The sequence below is a fragment of the Salmo salar genome, chromosome 10, assembly GCF_965601325.2.
Source record: "Salmo salar chromosome 10, fSalSal1, whole genome shotgun sequence".
In the NCBI taxonomy this organism is placed as follows: Eukaryota; Metazoa; Chordata; class Actinopteri; order Salmoniformes; family Salmonidae; genus Salmo; species Salmo salar.
The window spans coordinates 14,344,923-14,367,404 of NC_138300.1; the positions used below are offsets into that span (position 1 = coordinate 14,344,923).

General features: G+C 42.7%; 1 protein-coding gene across 1 annotated transcript in view; it reads right to left on the reverse strand.

Moving 5' to 3' along the window:
• LOC106613554 (growth hormone-releasing hormone receptor) overlaps positions 1-22,482 on the reverse strand; it is a 61,670-nt gene that overhangs the window by 16,240 nt on the left and 22,948 nt on the right. Inside the window, exons 5-10 of the mRNA XM_014215935.3 lie at positions 20,743-20,840; positions 8,530-8,662; positions 6,857-7,010; positions 5,604-5,664; positions 5,235-5,304; positions 4,527-4,618 (exon numbers count right to left, since the gene is read on the reverse strand). Coding sequence (XP_014071410.1) covers positions 4,527-4,618; positions 5,235-5,304; positions 5,604-5,664; positions 6,857-7,010; positions 8,530-8,662; positions 20,743-20,840 — 608 coding nt within the window. The remainder of the gene's footprint in view (positions 1-4,526; positions 4,619-5,234; positions 5,305-5,603; positions 5,665-6,856; positions 7,011-8,529; positions 8,663-20,742; positions 20,841-22,482) is intronic.

The window sequence follows — 22,482 nt, forward strand, 5'->3', positions numbered from 1 at the left end:
CTGGATATGTATAAGTGATAGGTAGACTTTCCCGCCATTGTTTTCACCTATTAAACCAGTTATCTCAGATCTGTGTGGGGGGGGGGGGGGGGGGGGAGTTATCAAGGTGGCGCAATGCGAGTGGAAGGGAGTGAATTTTACAGAAGTGGAATGCAGCCCTATGGTTACAGAGTGTAGACAATCAGCAGACAAATAAACTATAGGAACCGAAATAAACTGTAGGAAATTAAAATTAACTAAAATTAACTGAAATTAACTGTAAGAACTGAAAAGTACTAAAAATAAACTAACTCCAGTTCTAAGTTCAATACTGTTTTACCTGTAAATGAAAAACCTATTCATGTACTGTTGAAGTGGGAAGTTTACATACACCTTAGTCAAATACATTTAAACTCAGTTTTTCACAATTCCTGACATTTAATCCTACTAAAAATTCCCTGTTTTAGGTCAGTTAGGATCACCACTTTATTTTAAGAATGCGAATTGTCAGAATAATAGTAGAGGGAATTATTGATTTCAGCTTTTATTTCTTTCATCACATTCCCAGTGGGGCCAGAAGTTTACATACACTCAATTAGTATTTGGTAGCATTGCCTTTAAATTGTAAAGCTGGTATAACCGAGTCAGGTTTGTAGGCCTCCTTGCTCGCACACACTTTTTACAGTTCTGCCCACAAATTTTCCATAGGATTGAGGTCAGGGCTTTGTGATGGCCACTCCAATACCTTGACTTTGTTGTCCTTAAGCCATTTTGTCACAACCTTGGAAGTATGCTTGGGGTCATTGTCCATTTGGAAGACCCATTTGCGACCAAGCTTTAACTTCCTGACTGATGTCTTGAGATGTTGCTTCAATATATTCACATAATGCTGCCACCCCCGTGCTTCACGGTTGGGATGGTGTGCTTCGGCTTGCAAGCCTCCCACTTTTTCCTCCAAACATAACGATGGTCATTATGGCCAAACAGTTCTATTTTTGTTTCATCAGACGTGAGGACATTTCTCCAAAAAGTACGATCAGTTGCAAACCGTAGTCTGGCTTTTTAAAGTGGTTTTGGAGCAGTGGCTTCTTCCTTGCTGAGCGGCCTTTCAGGTTATGTCTATATAGGACACATTTTACTGTGGATATAAACTCACTGTCAACTGTGTGCATTTTCAGCAAACTTAACATGTGTAAATATTTGTATGAACATAACAAGATTTAACAACTGAGACATAAACTGAACAAGTTCCACAGACATGTGACTAACAGAAAAGGAATAATGTCCCTGAACAAAGGGGGAGGGGGTCAAAATCAAAAGTAACAGTCAGTATCTGGTGTGGCCACCAGCTGCATTTTAAGTACTGCAGTGCATCTCCTCCACATGGACTGCACCAGATTTGCCAGTTCTTGCTGTGAGATGTTACCCCACCGTTCCACCAAGGCACCTGCAAGTTCCCGGACATTTCTGGGGGGAATGGCCCTAGCCCTTACCCTTCGATCCAACAGGTCCTAGACATGCTCAATGGGATTGAGATCTGGGCTCTTCGCTGGCCATGGCAGAACACTGACATTCCTGTCTTGCAGGAAATCACGCACAGAACGAGCAGTATGGCTGGTGGCATTGTCATGCTGGAGGGTCATGTCAGGATGACCCTGCAGGAAGGGTACCACATGAGGGAGGAGGATGTCTTCCCTGTAACGCACAGCGTTGAGATTGCCCGCAATGACAACAAGCTCAGTCCGATGATACTGTGACACACCGCCCCAGACCATGATGGACCCTCCACCTCCAAATCGATCCCGCTCCAGAGTACAGGCCTCGATGTAACGCTCATTCCTTCTACGATAAACGCGAATCCGACCATTACCCCTCGTGAGACAAAACCGCGACTCGTCAGTGAAGAGCACTTTTTGCCAGTCATGTCTGGTCCAGCGACGGTGGGTTTGTCCCCATAGGCGACGTTGTTGCCAGTGATGTCTGGTGAGGACCTGCCTTACAACAGGCCTACAAGCCTTCAGTCCAGCCTCTCTCAGCCTATTGCGGACAGTCTGAGCACTAATGGAGGGATTGTGCTTTCCTGGTGTAACTCGGGCAGTTGTTGTTGCCATCCTGTACCTGTCCTGCAGGTGCGATGCTCGGATGTACCGATCCTGTGCAGGTGTTGTTACATGTGGTCTGCCACTGCGAGGACAATCAACTGTCTCCCTGTAGTGCTGCCTTAGGTGTCTCACAGTAAGGATATTGCAATTTATTGCCCTGGCCACATCTGCAGTCCTCATGCTTCCTTGCAGCATGCTAAGGCACGTTCACGCAGCTGATCAGGGACCCTGGGCATCTTTCTTTTGGTGTTTTTCAGTCAGTAGAAAGGCCTCATTAGGTGTCCTAAGTTTTCATAACTGTGACCTTAATTGCCTAGAATCTGTAAGCTGTTAGTGTCTTAACGACCGTTCCACAGGTGCATGTTCATTAATTGTTTATGGTTCATTGAACAAGCATGGGAAACAGTGTTTAAACCCTTTACAATGAAGATCTGTGAAGTTATTTGGATTTTTACAAATTATCTTTGAAAGACAGGGTCCTGAAAAAGGGATGTTTCTTTTTTTGCTGAGTTTAGATACTTTTGTACCCGTTTCCTCCAGCATCTTCACAAGGTCCTTTGCTGTTGTTCTGGGATTGATTTGCACTTTTCGCACCAAAGTACGTTCATCTCTAGGAGACAGAACGCGTCTCCTTCCTGAGTGGTATGACGGCTGCGTGGTCCCATGGTGTTTATACTTGCGTACTATTGTTTGTACAGATGAACATGGTACCTTCAGGTGTTTCGAAATTTCTCCCAAGGATGAACCAGACTTGTGGAGGTCTACAAGGTTTTTTCTGAGGTCTTGGCTGATTTCTTTGGATTTTCCCATGATGTCAAGCAGAGGCACTGAGTTTGAAGGTAGGCCTTGAAATACATCCACAGGTAAAATTACTCAAATTATATCAATTAGCCTATCAGAAAGTTCTAAAGCCATGACATCATATTCTGGAATTTCCCAAGCTGTTTAAAGGCACAGTCAACTTAGTGTATGTAAACTTCTGACCCACTGGAATTGTGATACAGTGAATTATAAGTGAAATAATCTGTCTGTAAACAAATGTTGGAAAAATTACTTGTGTCATGCACAAAGTAGATGTCCTAACCAACATGCCAAAACTATAGTTTGTTAACAAGATATTTGTGTAGTGGTTGAAAAACAAGTTTTATTGACTCCAACCTAAGTACGTAAACTTACGACTTCAACTGTATCTCATTAATCTGCAACAGAGCTCTTCAATAGACATCTGTGCTTGAACTCCCTAAAAGCAGCCCTAGAGAAGGCCTAACCGTGTAAAAGAAAAGTGCTTTTGCATTACGATTCAGACTCTCTAATGTACTGCTGAAATGTAGTACACTTAACCGGCGTCATGCAGCAGCCACGCAACTGAAAGGACCGTTCTCTTCAGTAATGGTCTAAATGGACTGGACTTCAGTGACCCCAGAATGTGCTTGAGCAACAAACTGTATTACCTACTACTGCATTGCATAAGGTACTCAGAATTAGGGTTGCAAAGTTTCTAATTTTACCAGTCAAACTACCAGAATGTTTGTACCTTTCAAGGTTTTTATGTAATCTATCACAAGACATCTAGTAGCGCTTTTGGGTACTTCGGGTTATCACAGGTGTCTGTAATTGTCTCTGGCCCTTTGCGTGGCCTTAATCACATGTAAAATAAAGATGAAGATGATTTTAAAATAAAAATGAAATGACAAAGCCGTAAAACATTATCCCAAATATAAACCATCAACTTAGTGAATACCATTGGTGTTTAGTATGAGAGTTTCAGTATGAAATATACTTTAGATTTTTATTTACACACTTTTACTATGTCAATATGTATTTGTTGTGACTGTTTTGGCGTCAAACTGGTGGCTGTTGTAAACAAAGTCAATAGTTGGATGAGTTGCAGAGGTTAAAATAAAAAAATATTCCAAATAATTCCATTGTTGATTAGATGCTTTTTTCCATTAATTTGGCTATTTTCACTTGAACCATACGGTTTATCAACTAAAAACTCATGGACACAAATATATTCAAAAAATTATACTATATATGAATTCCTTTTTTCAAAGTTATTCAAGTATAAATTACCAATGTTATGATAGATTGACATAAATGTTTTCTTAACTACCAAAATATCTGAAGATTCCGCCTTTGCAAACCTACTCAGACACTCATAATGGTTATGATGACTTTGTCTGTGTCCTAAAAATGGAGACTAAGAAAGTTGGCTTCACTCAGATCTCCCATTTCTATGTAGCAGACAGACATTATGATAGATAGTCTACAGCAGATATAATCTATAGATTGTATCCTATAAATCACCTCCCCTGTCTTTTCCAGTCCGACAACTTCATATTAGAAGGGCCCGATAAAATAATCTCTCCACTGACCTAGGATACCGAACTTTTTGTCCAATTACATTGCTCCTCTTTTGTATCATCCAATGAAAAGACTCCTCACCTGTACTGATCTGAGTTGTTGAACTGGATCAGACGAGGGTTCAGTTTCTGTATCAGGATTCTGATGATGTTCATGAAGAGGATGAAATTGACCTGTGGATAAAAAACTATTTAACACAAATAAAAAAGCTCTGTGTTTTTAATCTATCATTTCATAAACCCCTTTTTTTAAATCAGCAGTTGTCATAAAGTACTTTACAGTAACACAACACCAGTACAAATCTGGAAAATAGGGGAGACAGAGTACAAATATTCCCAGGAGGATTCAAAGAAGTAAATCTAAACAAACAAAGTCCCTCCATTTCTGGGTTGCATTGACATTATGGCAATCGTGAAGAGACAATCTGTACAGCATAGGACACAGGACTCAATGGGATAGGACAACCTGCTGTGTTGACTATTGGTTGTTCAAGCCCAACAACAGACTTCCTCTTTATACGAGACTAAAACACCTGAATGAATTAAACACAACCAAACAATTAAGAGCCCTAATGGTACCCCTCCCAGAATCAACGGAGATCAATGGAGACGTATCAGAATAGGGCATCAAAGCTTAAAACCTGTCCCTTTTTAAAAAAACGTTCTTTTAAAGTAGACGCGTACAGTAACAACCACAAGTGCGCTGTGACATAAGTAACAGATAATCGGTATGTCCCTTTAAGACAATCACACATTGTGTATGACTGATACCCCCATAGAGCCTAGTCACCCCAATAGAAACCACGATTGGCCCTTTGATGATCCACCAATAGGGAGAGTCCTCGTTGATGTCCCAGCATCTGTAGGAAGAGAGGGTAACGATCGGTCAGACCAAATTCAATAACAGAGATACAGACAGTACAGTACAGTAAATAAATGCCCTTCAGCTATTTCAGTCTCTGGTGGGAGTAAGAGCAACAAGAGCCTTTCTCAGTGCATACTATACTTGCATGTAAAAACTGTACAACCCTTTTGAGAATAGTGAGTTTCAAATCACAAACCATTTTCTATAGGAAAGGAAATGGCCTCAATTAAAGACAATACCCGATAAGTGTTATCAAATATAGAGTACTGGGAGATTAAAATGAGTAATACTCACTCAGTATCCTCAAAATACACCCTGGACCCAATCCATATGACTATGAAGACGATGGGTACACCTGAAAATGACAAAAAGTCAAGAAATAAACTTCAAAAGGATAAGTGAGTGTAGATGGGAAGAGGAACATTTGTTATACTGGTCAGTTTAAAGCCTTATGCTGCTCGGCTGAACATGAAAGACTTAAACAGCAATTATATAATAAGATGCACATTTTGGCGTAGTAGGCAGGATGCAGCAATTATATGCTGAGGTGTCGCACTTACTGAGTAATTATGAAGAATTTAGAACTAAGTACTCATTTCAGTAGCTGCACAGGTTTTACCGGAACTCCTTGATAGCCTACTTCCTGTGCCTCTTCTACACACCTGAATGTCTAAGGAGCAAGAATTGAAATACCAAAAGTAATGTGTTTAATGAAATGCTTAACTGAGTGGAAGAACACCTGCTGTTAATATCTCAATAAAATGTGCATCATGATCAGATTGGGGGACATGGAGGCAAAACAAATCATTTGTAAGTCACAATTTCTTGATTCATATGCACTTGATTCATATGACACCCCTCAGCTAAATCGAGAAACTAAAAAAGGATGATGTTTGCACTTCCCAATTCATCTCAGACAATTAGTACTAATAACTATAACAAGCATTCAAAACTAGACAGCATGAAATCCTAAAAGTCACATAAGGGATAAAATAATTATTAAAAAAACTAAACACAAGTGGGAATTGCAGTGGGCTACTAAGTTTAACTTAATTTGTTGCATTATTCAAGTTTACTCCTCTCTATCTACAGAGAGTTATTTGTGCCATTTAAAAAGAACGAACAGGCAATGTTTTGCACACAGTTGTTTGACCTTGTGTTCATTTACGTCATTTAGCAGACGCTCTTATCCAGAGCGACTTACAAATTGGTGCATTCACCTTATGATATCCAGTGGAACAACCACTTTACAATAGTACATCTATATCTTTTTTGGGGGGGAGGGGTTAGAAGGATTACTTTATCCTATCCCAGGGATTCCTTAAAGAGGTGGGGTTTCAGGTGTTTTTTTGAATTCATTTTAAAATGTGGAGTGGAATCAATATCAAACAGGATTTGAATAGTGACACACTACGAACCAGAGGAGCAAAAATAAATGGCTCTGTACTTCTCACCAAAGGACTTACTAAAGACAAGACAAGACCAGACAAGACCAGACAAGACCAGACCAGACCAGACCAGGCAAGGATGATGTATGAGGTGCTCACCCCAGCCCAACAGGCCAAAGCCCCAGAGGCAGCGGCGGCTGTGGTGGAAGGAGGAGAGGAGCAGGGAGTTGAGGTAGAGGGCCTCCACCAGGAGCCAGAAGAAGTTAGCCATGACACAGTAGTGACAAAACACCACTGAGGCTTTACAAGCTGCCTGGGAGGGACAATAAGAAAGAGAGAGAGAGAGAGAGACACAGAGAAAGTGAAGGGCGGGAAGGAAGAGGGGAAGAGCGAGAAAGAGAGAGGTAGGAGTAGTGCGAAGACAGACAAACAGGGGCAAATAAGAGTGTCAGAAAGAGAGCATAGCGTGTTGAAAAGCTAGCAAACTGGACCTCTTCCATTTCCCTCTTGACTTACAGTGGAGAGGGTGCAGTGGTTGACTTACGGTGGAGAGGGAGCAGTGGTTGACTTACGGTGGAGAGGGAGCAGTGGTTGACTTACGGTGGAGAGGGAGCAGTGGTTGACTTACGGTGGAGAGGGAGCAGTGGTTGACTTACGGTGGAGAGGGAGCAGTGGTTGACTTACGGTGGAGAGGGAGCAGTGGTTGACTTACGGTGGAGAGGGAGCAGTGGTTGACTTACGGTGGAGAGGGAGCAGTGGTTGACTTACGGTGGAGAGGGAGCAGTGGTTGACTTACGGTGGAGTGGGAGCAGTGGTTGACTTACGGTGGAGAGGGTGCAGTGGTTGACTTACGGTGGAGAGGGAGCAGTGGTTGACTTACGGTGGAGAGGGAGCAGTGGTTGACTTACGGTGGAGAGGGTGCAGGGGTTGACTTACGGTGGAGAGGGAGCAGTGGTTGACTTACGGTGGAGAGGGTGCAGTGGTTGACTTACGGTGGAGAGGGTGCAGTGGTTGACTTACGGTGGAGAGGGTGCAGGGGTTGACTTACGGTGGAGAGGGTGCAGTGGTTGACTTACGGTGGAGAGGGTGCAGTGGTTGACTTACGGTGGAGAGGGAGCAGTGGTTGACTTACGGTGGAGAGGGAGCAGTGGTTGACTTACGGTGGAGAGGGAGCAGTGGTTGACTTACGGTGGAGAGGGAGCAGTGGTTGACTTACGGTGGAGAGGGAGCAGTGGTTGACTTACGGTGGAGAGGGTGCAGTGGTTGACTTACGGTGGAGAGGGAGCAGTGGTTGACTTACGGTGGAGAGGGAGCAGTGGTTGACTTACGGTGGAGAGGGAGCAGTGGTTGACTTACGGTGGAGAGGGAGCAGTGGTTGACTTACGGTGGAGAGGGAGCAGTGGTTGACTTACGGTGGAGAGGGAGCAGTGGTTGACTTACGGTGGAGAGGGTGCAGTGGTTGACTTACGGTGGAGAGGGTGCAGTGGTTGACTTACGGTGGAGAGGGTGCAGTGGTTGACTTACGGTGGAGAGGGTGCAGTGGTTGACTTACGGTGGAGAGGGTGCAGTGGTTGACTTACGGTGGAGAGGGTGCAGTGGTTGACTTACGGTGGAGAGGGTGCAGTGGTTGACTTACGGTGGAGAGGGAGCAGTGGTTGACTTACGGTGGAGAGGGTGCAGTGGTTGACTTACGGTGGAGAGGGAGCAGTGGTTGACTTACGGTGGAGAGGGAGCAGTGGTTGACTTACGGTGGAGAGGGAGCAGTGGTTGACTTACGGTGGAGAGGGTGTAGTGGTTGACTTACGGTGGAGAGGGAGCAGTGGTTGACTTACGGTGGAGAGGGAGCAGTGGTCCGTGTCCTCGCTGGCGAACAGCTTGGCGTCCTTGTTGAACACAGCCATCGCCTTCAGCATGAAGGTGACAAACAGCTGGATGTGAATATAGTTCCTGGCACAGCGAAGCCTCCTGGAAAGAACCACAAAACACAGTCAGGAATGGGGACCGCAGGTCAACCAAAAAAAACACGGTCAGGAGTGCTGGACAACGGACCACATACACAAAGCATGGTCATGACCAAGGACCAAACACACAAAACACAGTCATGACCAAGGACCACACACACAAAACACAGTCAAGGCCAAGGACCAAACACACAAAACACAGTCAAGGCCAAGGACTACACACACAAAACACGGTGAGGACAAAGGACCACACACACAAAACACAGTCAAGGCCAAGGACCAAACACACAAAACACAGTCAAGGCCAAGGACCACACACACAAAACACGGTGAGGACAAAGGACCACACACACAAAACACAGTCAAGGCCAAGGACCACACACACAAAACACAGTCAAGGCCAAGGACCACACACACAAAACACGGTGAGGACAAAGGACCACACACACAAAACACAGTCAAGGCCAAGGACCAAACACACAAAACACAGTCAAGGCCAAGGACCACACACACAAAACACGGTGAGGACAAAGGACCACACACACAAAACACAGTCAAGGCCAAGGACCACACACACAAAACACAGTCAAGGCCAAGGACCACACACATGAAATACGGTCAAGAGCATGAGGGGGAAAAAAACAACAAAACGATCTTGATCAAACAACTACTAACAGGAAGTGAGATTGAAGTTGCACAAGCAATCAACATAAAACAAAACCACCTGTCAACAGACACTTGAAAGACATTATTCAAATGAGGTCCACGAAAGATGTTGCATAACAAGAGGGCGGATTCAGAAACAAGAGTTGAGAATGAGAGAGAGCGAGAGAGAGAGGGTAATAATCCATAATGCATTCATTACACATCTATAAGAACTTCATGACGGCGTTATAATAGGTCCCAACTGCATTATTAAAGGTTATTTAAATATAGCTATAGCATATCTATAGCACATTCTTGTCATGCTCCGCAAGAGCTCATATTTAGGTGTCTTAATAGATGCATTACTACAATGACAGCATAGTGTCATCATTATTGCTGTTCTCAAAAGTGTGCTTCTGTCATACCAGTGTTAGTGAATATGCCAAAAGGCCAAACCAATTTTAGCAAATTACGCTGATATATAGCCTGTACCAGCCCCATTTCCCCCACAGACCAGTAAAAGCCCACAAAAAGCCCACACTTACCTTCTTCTCACTGAGGTCCAGTGGTGCATGGGGGAAATGGGGCTAGTTAAGATGGTAAGATAAATATGAGTTCTTGCATAGCATGACATGAACGTGCCATAGATATGCTATGGATATGTCATTAACTTTTAATAATGCAGTTGGGACCTGTTATAACACGTTAATGAATTGCTTATAGTTGTTTCATAAATTCGCTATGGATATGTAGACAAAGTAAATCAGTTAAATAAAAGGTTCAATAAAATAAAAAAGATTTACCGGCGAGCGGGTGCAAGAAAGCAAACAAGACTGTGCTTGGCAGTAGCAGGTGTGCATTATTGAGGCTATACAGTTATACCACTTAGCATTAGCAAAGGCTTAGAGCATCTGCCCCTCTGATTATTACATGTCCAGCTCATACAATCCAAATGTCATGGGCTCCATATATCGCCATCCCCAATGTGTGAGCCCAGTCAGTTCCCCATCACTCGGTCCAACACAGCTATGGGGAGTCCGCGAGCTAGCGCCCTTTACTGAGGAACGTTAGAATCACGTCTGACAAGGCCAATGAACACTGTGTCTCACCGGAAGCCCCGCCTTCAACAGGTGATAAACCCTCATTCCTTCAATTCATGCGCTCTGCACCTCGAGCTAAGCAGAACCATTCACGCATTTCTTTAAAAAAACTAAACATTGGAACACAAGATTTATCAGGCTTTACTCCAACTTAAACGGATGTAGCAGGGGGAATATCTGGTTTGTAGCGCGCTGCTCATTGATCTTTGTCGCAGAGCAGCTTCACGATTGTCAGTGGAGTGGCCATCCCCCCCACGGCAGAAGATGTCAGGTTTGGTGGGAAATACCTGGCACCGGTGCTAGCTACAGTCAAGCACCGCTTGCCTCTTTTTCCAGACTTCGTCCATGAGCTTAGGGGGTGGAGGCCCGGTCCCTGAACGAGGTCATAATGCTGCAGGTTTACCAGACTGAGTAGTTGGCTGACCTGAGGAGACGATTTCTCCTACGGTATTGTTCGGCTCAGCCCTGTATGCAGTCTCGTTTTGAGGAGAAAAAGAAGCAGGGGGCCGGAGGACCTTTGCTGCTGCGGTGGCATTGTCTTCTAGAGGGTCTGCAGACAGAGTACAGGCGGGTAAGCGGGCTGCGCTGGCTTCCTGGTCCAACCCCAAGACTGTTCCTGCTTGTCCTGTTCCACAAGAGCAGCAGCAGTCTGCTTGGCACAGGCACCGTTTTGCTCCCAAGGATGAAGTGAAAGCTGGTCCCTCTGCGGAGCGGGGGAGGCAGCAGCCCCCATGCACCTAGCGCGATGAAAATGAAGGTGGCATGGTACGCTCTCCAGATGTTTGCTTGACAACAGTACCCCCAAGTGGCACGGCCAACCGGGGTACATAACTGGTAGCCGAAGTCCCCAAACCCAGAGTGAACCTGGCTTCAGGCAAACGTCGGTATTTAAACACACTGTTTCTACCCCAAGTTCCACGCTGTTCACGGGTGTCAAGAGTGTAGTCTCCTCCACATGTGAGCTTAATAAAAATAGTCCCGTCAGACACTTGGTTGTTGAGAGTGGTGGAAATTAAAAAAGGCTTGGAAAAATAACCAAATTCTCCCAGTCCGCCCCTTCAGATGGCACTTTACAGGAGACTTGCCGTCTGTGTCGACCAATGGCGTGCATGCGCAGTGTCACCCTGGATGATGCGAACCGTGACGTTGGGGTATAGGCTACAATTTGTTGTGCGTCCCTCACGTTTTTACGACGTCATTACTTCGACTGTTCCTGAGGCCTCAGCGCCCGTTTTGAGGGAGGAGATTTCTTCCCTTCTCCAGAAGCAGGTAATCCAAGTGGTTCCTATGTCAGATGCCCAAGACCGCTGGTACAACCGGTATTTCCTGGTTCCCAAAAGGGGTAGGACTTTGCATCCCATTTTGGACCTGCATGCCCTAAACAAGCACCTCAGGGTCTACAAATTCAGAATGCTCACGAACATTCGGATGTTACAGTCAGTGCGCCCAGGTGATTGGTTCACCCCCATCGACCTGAAGGACACCTACTTTCATGTGGCACTATATTTCCATCACAGAAAGTTCCTGAGGTTCTGATTCGAGGCTGCAGCCTCTGGTTTCTGGTCCTCAATTTCTGGCTTTCCGTTTCGCCACGCAAATTGTGGAGGCGCCTATGCAGTGTCTGGGGCTCAGGATATTGGACTACCTGGACAACTGGCTGGTGGAAGCAGAGTCGATGGAGATGGTTTCTCATGTTCAGTCTGTCTGGTACAAGCATTATGTATGTACATTGAGCGGACCAGGAGTGACCAACTTCTTGTCTGTTTTGCTAATCTGGCTCTGGCATATGACAGCAAAAGTCAGGAATTACCTAACCCCACTTCCCGGCACACCATAATTTTCTGTTAACAAATCTGTGCACCCAGATGCAATTCAATGCATAGTAAATTTACTGTTGAAGAAAATGCCTCTTTATAATTTGCGATGTGGTATAGGCTATACTTAAGCAGAGGTGTTTTTAGGATTTCCACACAGTTAGCAGGATCAGATTTTTTTTTCTTTTTAAAAACACATTTCATGCAATTCTACATCAGTCTCATGATAGAAGACATACGATGAATCTTTTTTAGCAATACACAAATGATCAAAATGAGTGGCTACTCTGACACTGAAAAACTAAGATCAATCTGGTCTTGAATTCAAACAAAGTTGTTATCAAGGCAAAGGTTGGCTACTTTGAAATATAAAATATATTTTCATTTGGTTATTTTTTTGGTTACTTCATGATTCCATATGTGTTATTTCATAGTTTTGATGTCTTCACTATCATTCTACAATATATAAAACAGCACAAATAAAGAAAATTCCTGGAATGAGTAGGTGTGTCCAAACTTTTGACTGGTACTGTAGTTAGCTAGCTAGGTAATGAACTAAGTGTAAAACGCAGCTAGCTAGCTAACCAACTAGGCAGTTATCAAAGACACTCACTTGGGTAACTTACCATACTTTTCTGACCAACTAGACATTACTTTAGCCACCATCGGCCGACTCCTTCTTGCCTACTCCCATCTATAAGTCTTCTAGGTTCCAAACTACACTGCTCCAAAAAATAAAGGGAACACTTAAACAACACAATGTAACTCCAAGTCAATCACACTTCTGTGAAATCAAACTGTCCACTTAGGAAGCAACACTGATTGACAATACATTTCACATGCTGTTGAGCAAATGGAATAGACAACAGGTGGAAATTATAGGCAATTAGCAAGACACCCCCAATAAAGGAGTGGTTCTGCAGGTGGTAACCGCAGACCACTTCTCAGTTCCTATGCTTCCTGGCTGATGTTTTGGTCACTTTTGAATGCTGGCGGTGTTTTCACTCTAGTGGTAGCATGAGACGGAGTCTACAACCCACACAAGTGGCTCAGGTAGTGCAGCTCATCCAGGATGGCACATCAATGCGAGCTGTGGCAAGAAGGTTTGCTGTGTCTGTCAGCGTAGTGTCCAGAGCATGGAGGCGCTACCAGGAGACAGGCCAGTACATCAGGAGACGTGAAGGAGGCCGTAGGAGGGCAACAACCCAGCAGCAGGACCGCTACCTCCGCCTTTGTGCAAGGAGGAGCAGGAGGAGCACTGCCAGAGCCCTGCAAAATGACCTCCAGCAGGCCACAAATGTGCATGTGTCTGCTCAAACGGTCAGAAACAGACTCCATGAGGGTGGTATGAGGGTCCGACGTCCACAGGTGGGGGTTGTGCTTACAGCCCAACACCGAGCAGGACGTTTGGCATTTGCCACAGAACACCAAGATTGGCAAATTCGCCACTGGCGCCCTGTGCTCTTCACAGATGAAAGCAGGTTCACACTGAGCACATGAGACAGACGTGACAGAGTCTGGAGACGCCGTGGAGACCGTTCTGCTGCCTGCAACATCCTCCAGCATGACCGGTTTGGCGGTGGGTCAGTCATGGTGTGGGGTGGCATTTCTTTGGGGGGCCGCAGAGCCCTCCATGTGCTCGTCAGAGGTAGCCTGACTGCCATTAGGTACCGAGATGAGATCCTCAGACCCCTTGTGAGACCATATGCTGGTGCGGTTGGCCCTCGGTTCCTCCTAATGCAAGACAATGCTAGACCTCATGTGGCTGGAGTGTGTCAGCAGTTCCTGCAAGAGGAAGGCATTGATGCTATGGACTGGCCCGCCCGTTCCCCAGACCTGAATCCAATTGAGCACATCTGGGACATCATGTCTCGCTCCATCCACCAACGCCACGTTGCACCACAGACTGTCCAGGAGTTGGCGGATGCTTTAGTCCAGGTCTGGGAGGAGATCCCTCAGGAGACCATCCGCCACCTCATCAGGAGCATGCCCAGGCGTTGTAGGGAGGTCATACAGGCACGTGGAGGCCACACACACTACTGAGCCTCATTTTGACTTGTTTTAAGGACATTACATCAAAGTTGGATCAGCCTGTAGTGTGGTTTCCCACTTTAATTTTGAGTGTGACTCCAAATCCAGACCTCCATGGGTTGATAAATTGGACTTCCATTGATTATTTTTGTGTGATTTTGTTGTCAGCACATTCAACTATGTAAAGAAAAAAGTATTTAATAAGATTATTTCATTCATTCAGATCTAGGATGTGTTATTTTAGTGTTCCCTTTATTTTTTTGAGCAGTGTATATGGCTGTAGTAGGGTGCTTCATTGTCAAAAGAAACCCACTCGCACACTACCACCTTGTGTAGCCAGTGGCTCAGCATTCCAAAAGTATTAACCTGAATTTACGTCAAGCATGGACAACGTTCTATTTCATATTTATATGGTGCACATGCAGCCCAGACGTATATACATTGATTATATCACCAATTTACTGTCAGATTGAAGAACAAAAAAGTGACATAACAGATTCATACATATACACTGTCTTGCAAAATTATTCATCCCCCTAGGCGGTTTTCCTATTTTGTTGCATTTTCAACCTGTAATTGAAAATGGATTTTTATTTGGATTTCATGTAATGGACATACACAAAATAGTCAAAATTGGTGAAGTGAAATGAAAAAAATAACTTGTTTAAAAAAATTCTTAAAAAATAAAACATGGAAAATTAGTGCGTGCATATGTATTCATCCCCTTTGCTATGAAGCCCCTAAATAAGATCTGGTGCAACCAAATACCTTCAGAAGTCACATAATTTGTTAAATAAAGTTCACCTGTGTATATATATATATATATATATATATATATATATATATACATACATACACATCTGTTCTGAAAGGCCCCAGACGGAGGTTCACCTTCCAGCAGGACAATGACTCTAAGCATACTGCTAAAGCAACACTCGAGTGGTTTAAGGGGAAACATTTAAATGTCTTGGAATGGCTTAGTCAAAACCCAGACCTCAATCCAATTGAGAATCTGTGGTATGACTTAAAGTTTGCTGTACACCAGTGGAACCCATCCAACTTGATGGAGCTGGAGCAGTTTTTCCTTGAAGAATGGGCAAATATTCCAGTGGCTAGATGTAAAAAGATTATAGAGACATACCCCAAGAGACTTGCAGCTGTAATTGCTGCAAACGGTGGCTCTAGAAAGTATTGGGGGGGGGGGGGGGGGGGTGAATAGTTATGCACGCTCAAGTTTTCTGTTTTTTTTTACTTATTTCTTGTTTGTTTCACAATAAAAAATATTTTGCATCTTCAAAGTGGTAGGCATGTTGTGCAAATCAAATGATACAAACCCTCACAAAAAATCAATTTTAATTCCAGGTTGTAAGGCAACAAAATATGAAAAATGCCAAGGGTGGTGAATACTTTCGCAAGCCACTGTATGCACTACTCATTATTGTTTGTGGGGTTTTAAAGTGAAACATGGGCTTTAAGTCTATTGACGCACCCGTGCATGAATCTAAGTAACATAATAATACAAATCCCCGTCAAAATCTGTTAGTTTAAGCTAGAGATATCAGGTTTTTGCATGGGCTTTTTTTCTGAGCCTGTGTAATGTAGTATGTGAAATCTAAAACCACTTGAAGCTGGGATGTCCCTCCTACCATTTAATTTGCTCTTTCGACTGTCCATCAACTCCTGGCTGAACCCTACATCACAGCCACTGAAAAAGCACATGCCTGCAATCGTTACATCGTAGCACAGCAGGAGAGAGTGGTTTATCACCGTAGCACATTGAAATAGATGTATAGCCATTCATCTAAAAGAATTCACGACTTTAACAAGTTCAGGGGGCCAAGTTAGAGCTCTGTGAGACGTTCACAGCTATGGGTGCAGACATTTTGATCAAGAGACCTTTAGAAAATATGCACATTTTCTATATCACTAAATATGTATTTTACAGTTATAAGGAATGTGAAATCTTATAGTTAGTTGTTTTAAAATTTGATTAGACTATATTTAGAGAGCATACAAGTAATTTCAAGCCTTATTCATGCAGTTTTGTTGAATAGGAAATAGATCACATACATTTTTTTCCAATTTTTTTTATTTTTTTAGCATATTTGTACTGTGTACTTGAGCTTGTGTCCTCAAAAGTGACTACACCTCAGCAATAACTATTTTGACCAGAAAGGTGATTTTGAACATTTATTTCAGTATTCAACATTATGATAAATTATTGTTTATGGCCCTCATGATAAATAATTACTTTTGGGGATTACGCAGATAACATTTAGTTACATTTAACTGGTTAATATAAGGAATTTGAAATGATTTAAACTTTTACTTTTGATACTTAAGCATATTTAAAACCAAATACTTTTAGACTTTTACTCAAGTAGAATTTTACTGTGTGACTTATGTTTACTCAAGTCATTTTCTACTAAGGTATCTTTACTTTTACTAAAGTATGAAAATGGGGACTTTTTCCACCACATGACATATATAATACATACAATGGGCTTCAGCCCCGGTAAGCATCTGCATTGCCCCGGTAAGCCCCTGCATTACTCCGGACCTGCTTGAGAGAACGCTAATGCTCAGTTAGACACATCTGCAGATGTGTCTATCTCAGCATCATAAAAGCTGTTAGTATTTCAACCCCATAAAATATGCATCAAAGCCAAACTGAAATCTTATCAGAAACATGTTGGGTCGTTTTCACAGAAAAATATTTCACAAGTGTTGGGGGGAGTTATAGCATTTTCTTCCCGGTCCCTAAATGTCTTTGCTCCATGAAAGAAGCAGAGATGACAGAGAAAACTTTACCAATGTCAACAAGATTAAAGCATCAATTTATGGCATTCTGGTGAGCAAGGGCTAATTTAGTCTTCCAGGACAACATATGACAGTAGAGAAGCTGCATGTATCTAATTATAGACGAGTTGACTAACAAATAGCCTACCAAAATGTCTGAATTTATAAGCAGAAACATATCTAAATCCCCCAAAATATATCCTGCACCTCCTATCAAAAAATAATTTATTACCCTGCATGGTCAATCCGACGTCTGCAGAGGCCGCATCACATTAAATGCTGTACAGTCACTGCAGACGTCGGATTGACCATGCAGGGTAATACTTCTTGCGCTTCTCTGAACAGAGCAGAACTGTTGTGAAGGAAGAAGTCAGGTAAGTAGGTTTCAGAACCTCCTGCCCCCAACTACCGTCAACCAATCATGTCAATGCGGAGCTATACAGAGCCGAACATGTGGGTGGCTTAAGGCGATGCGGTACAGAGTTCGATTTGGCCTGCCACAAGCCTCCCGAGGCTTCGAAATTGCGTTACACCTTCCATACTGAGCCTCCGGACCACATTGCCAGATCAAGCATAAATTGCCTCAGATTTTCATTTTAGTGGATTGTTTATTAGCAATTACGGGCGGAACAAATAGCTGACCCACTCACCACTAGTAGGCGCCCACCCACTTGGGCAGAGATATGTGTGTTGTGGCGAGTTGGGCAACACCACACATTTTTATGTTTTTATCGCTTGGATGTCACTACCCCCAGTGTAGCCCGCTGCCCATAGTGTGTTTATGGCTGGGGCAGGAGATGGTGTGCAGATTGAACAATACCCGGGTACTGCAGATTTTCCTGTCCAGTTGCAACTCCTGGTGGTCTACCATGGGCCATTTTTGTTGGTGTCTGCTGGGGTCGATTTGCGACGTGATTTCATGTACCCATTGCGGTGTTGTACATAGCTGAAAGGGAACGAAGTTATGACTAACTACTGTTCTCTGAAGGACCGAAACAAGGTACGACACCTGTTCGGCCTGTGCCGCCAGTTCTGGGCTCGGTGAAGAGAGGTACTGAATTGAAGGAATTAATCCGTGTCTCGGGTTAATCACCGGTGTAAAACAGGGCTTCCGGTGAGGCACAGTGTTCATTGGCTTTGTCAGGCATGACTCGTTTGTTCTTCAGTAGGGGGCGATATTTAAAATAAAATAAATAGAATGACAAAGCATACATTTAGTGAATACCATTGGTGTTCACTAAATGTTATGAAGTTTCAGTATGAAATATCCTCTTTAATTTATTTAAACAATATGGACCCAGATATAAAAAAAGACATACTATATATGAATAAATTTTATTAAGTTATTCAAGTATACAATACCAACAAGTTACTATGGATTGCCATCGATTCTTTTGTTAATTACCAAAATGACTGCAGATTCCGGTAACTTTGCAACCCTATTCATAACTATACGATATAAAACACCAGTCTCTTTTACTTTCATTTATTAAAGAGACTCCCTTTAATTTGGTACGAGGCAGAGAGAGAGCCAGAGCGAGAGAGACAGCAAATCACAATCTATGGATTTGTCTCTTTCAGAGTGGCCACATGTTTGATTAGATTAGACTGCAAAAAAAAATGTCTGGGAGGGAGAGGAGGGAGGAGAGCGTGCTAGACATTCTCTCAACGGGAATGTCTGAATCCAACATAGGTGTAGCGGGGAGAAATGGAGTGCCATTGTCCCTCATTAGTGACAGGGCTCCTAGGCTTCACCCCAATGGTAAAATGTACAGAATACAGCACGGCAAACTATAGGTTTTCTTAGTCTGAGAAGTAGTGTTGGTTACCTCTCGTCCTCATTGGTCTTTAATCCCCCTTTATAAGGATCTGATCACATCTCTACTTCTGTTAGTCCGAGTTATATTGAGAAATCTTTCATTTGACTAATATGCAGTTGAAGTCGGAAGTTTACATACACTTCGTTTGGAGTCATTAAAACTCGTTTTTCAACCACTCCACAAATTTCTTGTTAACAACCTATAGTTTTGGCAAGTTGGTTAGGACATCTACTTTGTGCATGACAAGTAATTTTTCCAACAATTGTTTACAGACAGATTATTTCACTTATAATTCACTGTGTCACAATTCCAGTGGGTCAGAAGTTTACATACACTAAGTTGACTGTGCCTTTAAACAGCTTGGAAAATTCCAGAAAATGATGTCATGGCTATAGAAGCTTCTGATAGGCTAATTGACATAATTTGAGTCAATTGGAGGTGTACCTGTGGATGTATTTCAAGGCCTACCTTCAAACTCAGTGCCTCTGCTTGACATCATGGGAAAATCTAAATAAATCAGCCAAGACCTCAGAAAAACAATTGTAGACCTCCACAAGTCTGGTTCATCCTTGGGAGCAATTTCCAAATGCCTGAAGGTACCACATTCATCTGTACAAACAATAGTACGCAAGTATAAACACCATGGGACCACGCAGCCGTCATACCGCTCAGGAAGGAGACACGTTCTGTCTCCTAGAGATGAACGTACTTTGGTGCAAATCAATCCCAGAACAACAGCAAAGGACCTTGTGAAAATGCTGAAGTAAACAGGTACAAAAGTATCTATATCCACAGTAAAACAAGTCCTATATTAACATAACCTGAAAGACCGCAGCAAGGAAGAAGCCACTGCTCCAAAACCACCATAAAAAAAGCCAGACTACGGTTTGCAACTGTACATGGGGACAAAGATCGTACTTTTTGGAGAAATGTCCTCTGGTCTGATGAAACAAAAATAGAACTGTTTGGCCATAATGACTATCGTTATGTTTGGAGGAAAAAGGGGGAGGCGTGCAAGCCGAAGAACACCATCCCAAGCACGGGGGTGGCAGCATCATGTTGTGGGGGTGCTTTGCTGCAGGAGGGACTGGTGCTCTTCACAAAATAGATGGCATCATGAGGGAGGAAAATTATGTGGATATATTGAAGCAACATCTCAAGACATCAGTCAGGAAGTTAAAGCTTGGTCGCAAATGGGTCTTCCAAATGGACAATGACCCCAAGCATACTTCCAAAATTGTGGCAAAATGGCTTAAGGACAACAAAGCCAAGGTATTGGAGTGTCCATCACAAAGCCCTGACCTCAATCCTATAGAAAATATGTGGGCAGAACTGAAAAAGCGTGTGCGAGCAAGGAGGCCTACAAACCTGACTCAGTTACACCAGCTCTGTCGGGAGGAATGGGGCAAAATTCACCCAACTTATTGTGGGAAGCTTGTGGAAGGCTACCTGAAACGTTTGACCCAAGTTAAACAATTTAAAGGCAATGCTACCAAATACTAATTGAGTGTATGTAAACTTCTGACCCACTGGGAATGTGATGAAAGAAATAAAAGCTGAAATAAATCACTCTCTCTACTATTATTCTGACATTTCACATTCTTAAAATAAAGTGGTGGTCCTAACTGACCTAAAACAGGGATTTTTTACTAGGATTAAAGGTCAAGAATTGTGAAAAACTGAGTTTAAATGCATTTGGCTAAGCTGTATGTAAACTTCCGACTTCAACTGTAATTTCTGTGAGTGGACCATGGAAAATCATGTGGAATCTGGAACTGTTCTAGCCATTCTATTTCTTCATCCCAATCAATCAATGAATTAATCAACAAATTAATCACCTGGTACACCAGGTTACAACCTTTGACCTCCACCTACCTGAAGAGCAGCAGAATCACCACGGCGATGGACAGGAAGAACAGGGAGGTGCCGTAGCCAATGGAGTAGATCAGCTTCACTGTGGCAAAGTATGACTCCTGCATGGAATTCACATAGAGAGAAGCAGACATCACAGTTTCAGAGTAGGAGTGCTGATCTAAGATCAGGTCTGACCGTGTGCCCTATCCATATAAATGTTATTCATTATGACCTAAAAGGCCAAACTGATCCTATACCAGCATTACAACTTAGACTGTAAAGATGGGCCCCGTTTCCTGCAAAATTTGGCATTTATAAAAAACTGAACTTGTCCTTACCTCCACGCAAACTGTAGAGCTTGTGTACGTACATTTTCTTGTGGTCAAAGTATTATATGGCAAGCAGACAAGTAAATATTTTGTGCAAATGGGGGATATGATGATAGACTTATTGAGAAAAAAATATATTTAAAAAAAAACCGGGAAAACAAGATTTACCGTTAGTGAGAAATGCAAAAATGTGTGTTTTATTTTTGGAATTAAAATAATTAGACTTGGAAATCTATTTCCTTTTTATTTTGTTTTCATAACCATTGCAGAATACATTTCTCACCTTTTCTGGCTGTGATGGGTTCATATTCCTGAAGTATCCATATAACAACTTACCACGCGCATCACTCATTTAATTGTCCATAAAAATTGTCCATAGTTTTTTCTTTCAGAAACTGTCACAGTCCTTTGCCAAATACAGCATAAGTTATTGCACAAGATCAAAACATTCTGCCAACACCTCCAAAAACATTTGATCAAATATGCCATTGCTCTTTGGTTTATAAACTACTATGGCCTCATTCCAATAGTTTCAGCCTCTCATAGTATGAGTGCTGATCTAGTATCAGTTCTGCCTTTTAGATCATAATGAATATGATTGTATGGACAGGCGGACCTGATCCTAGATCAGTAGTCCTTCTCTGAGACATGTAAACCCTGCTAACTGTCTCATAATCATATCATTATTCATGACTCATACAAGTGATTCATCATAACATAATCATCTCACGTCTACCCAACGAAAACTAGGCTATTCATGGTTGCCAATCAAATCGTGTCTTCATGGACATTGTTGAGTTTTCAACTGTGGTACTGATTATGTGAAGATACAAAAATCCAAGCCAAAAACCTCTAATCTCGTTTACAGGAATGATCCACTAGACAAACAAAATACAACTAAATATCCATCCTCACTCTTTAAAAGGATATAAATGTATTTATTACTAAGCTATAGAATTCTACACAAATGAGGGACATTTAGATATGGATAGACTCTCCAAATCGTTATTGTTCCAAATAACTATATCGTTCTAAAATTGAAATTACATGGTCATTTTATTCCGTTGAAATCAAATTCCAATAAATATATACAAACGAGAGACAATTACATATGAATAGACTCTCCAAATCGTTATTGGTCCGTCGTTGAAATGACATGGGTATATTTCACTGAAATTGACTACTCAATCAGTAGTGAGTAGGCTAATATCTTAATTTAACAATGGAAACTCAGCCTTCCGCCAACAACCCCTTCATTCATCTTTATGTGTGCCATAATTGCACTTGATTCCAACATAGTACAGTACAGGCGAATGTAAGTCTGCCCTTCAACAGGCTTCCAACAGCATGAAGCAATTTCATATGGTAAAATGTAGGATGTTTCAATTCAACTGTCTGCAAAGATGATTGTTGATTGCTTTTCTGGTGTCCA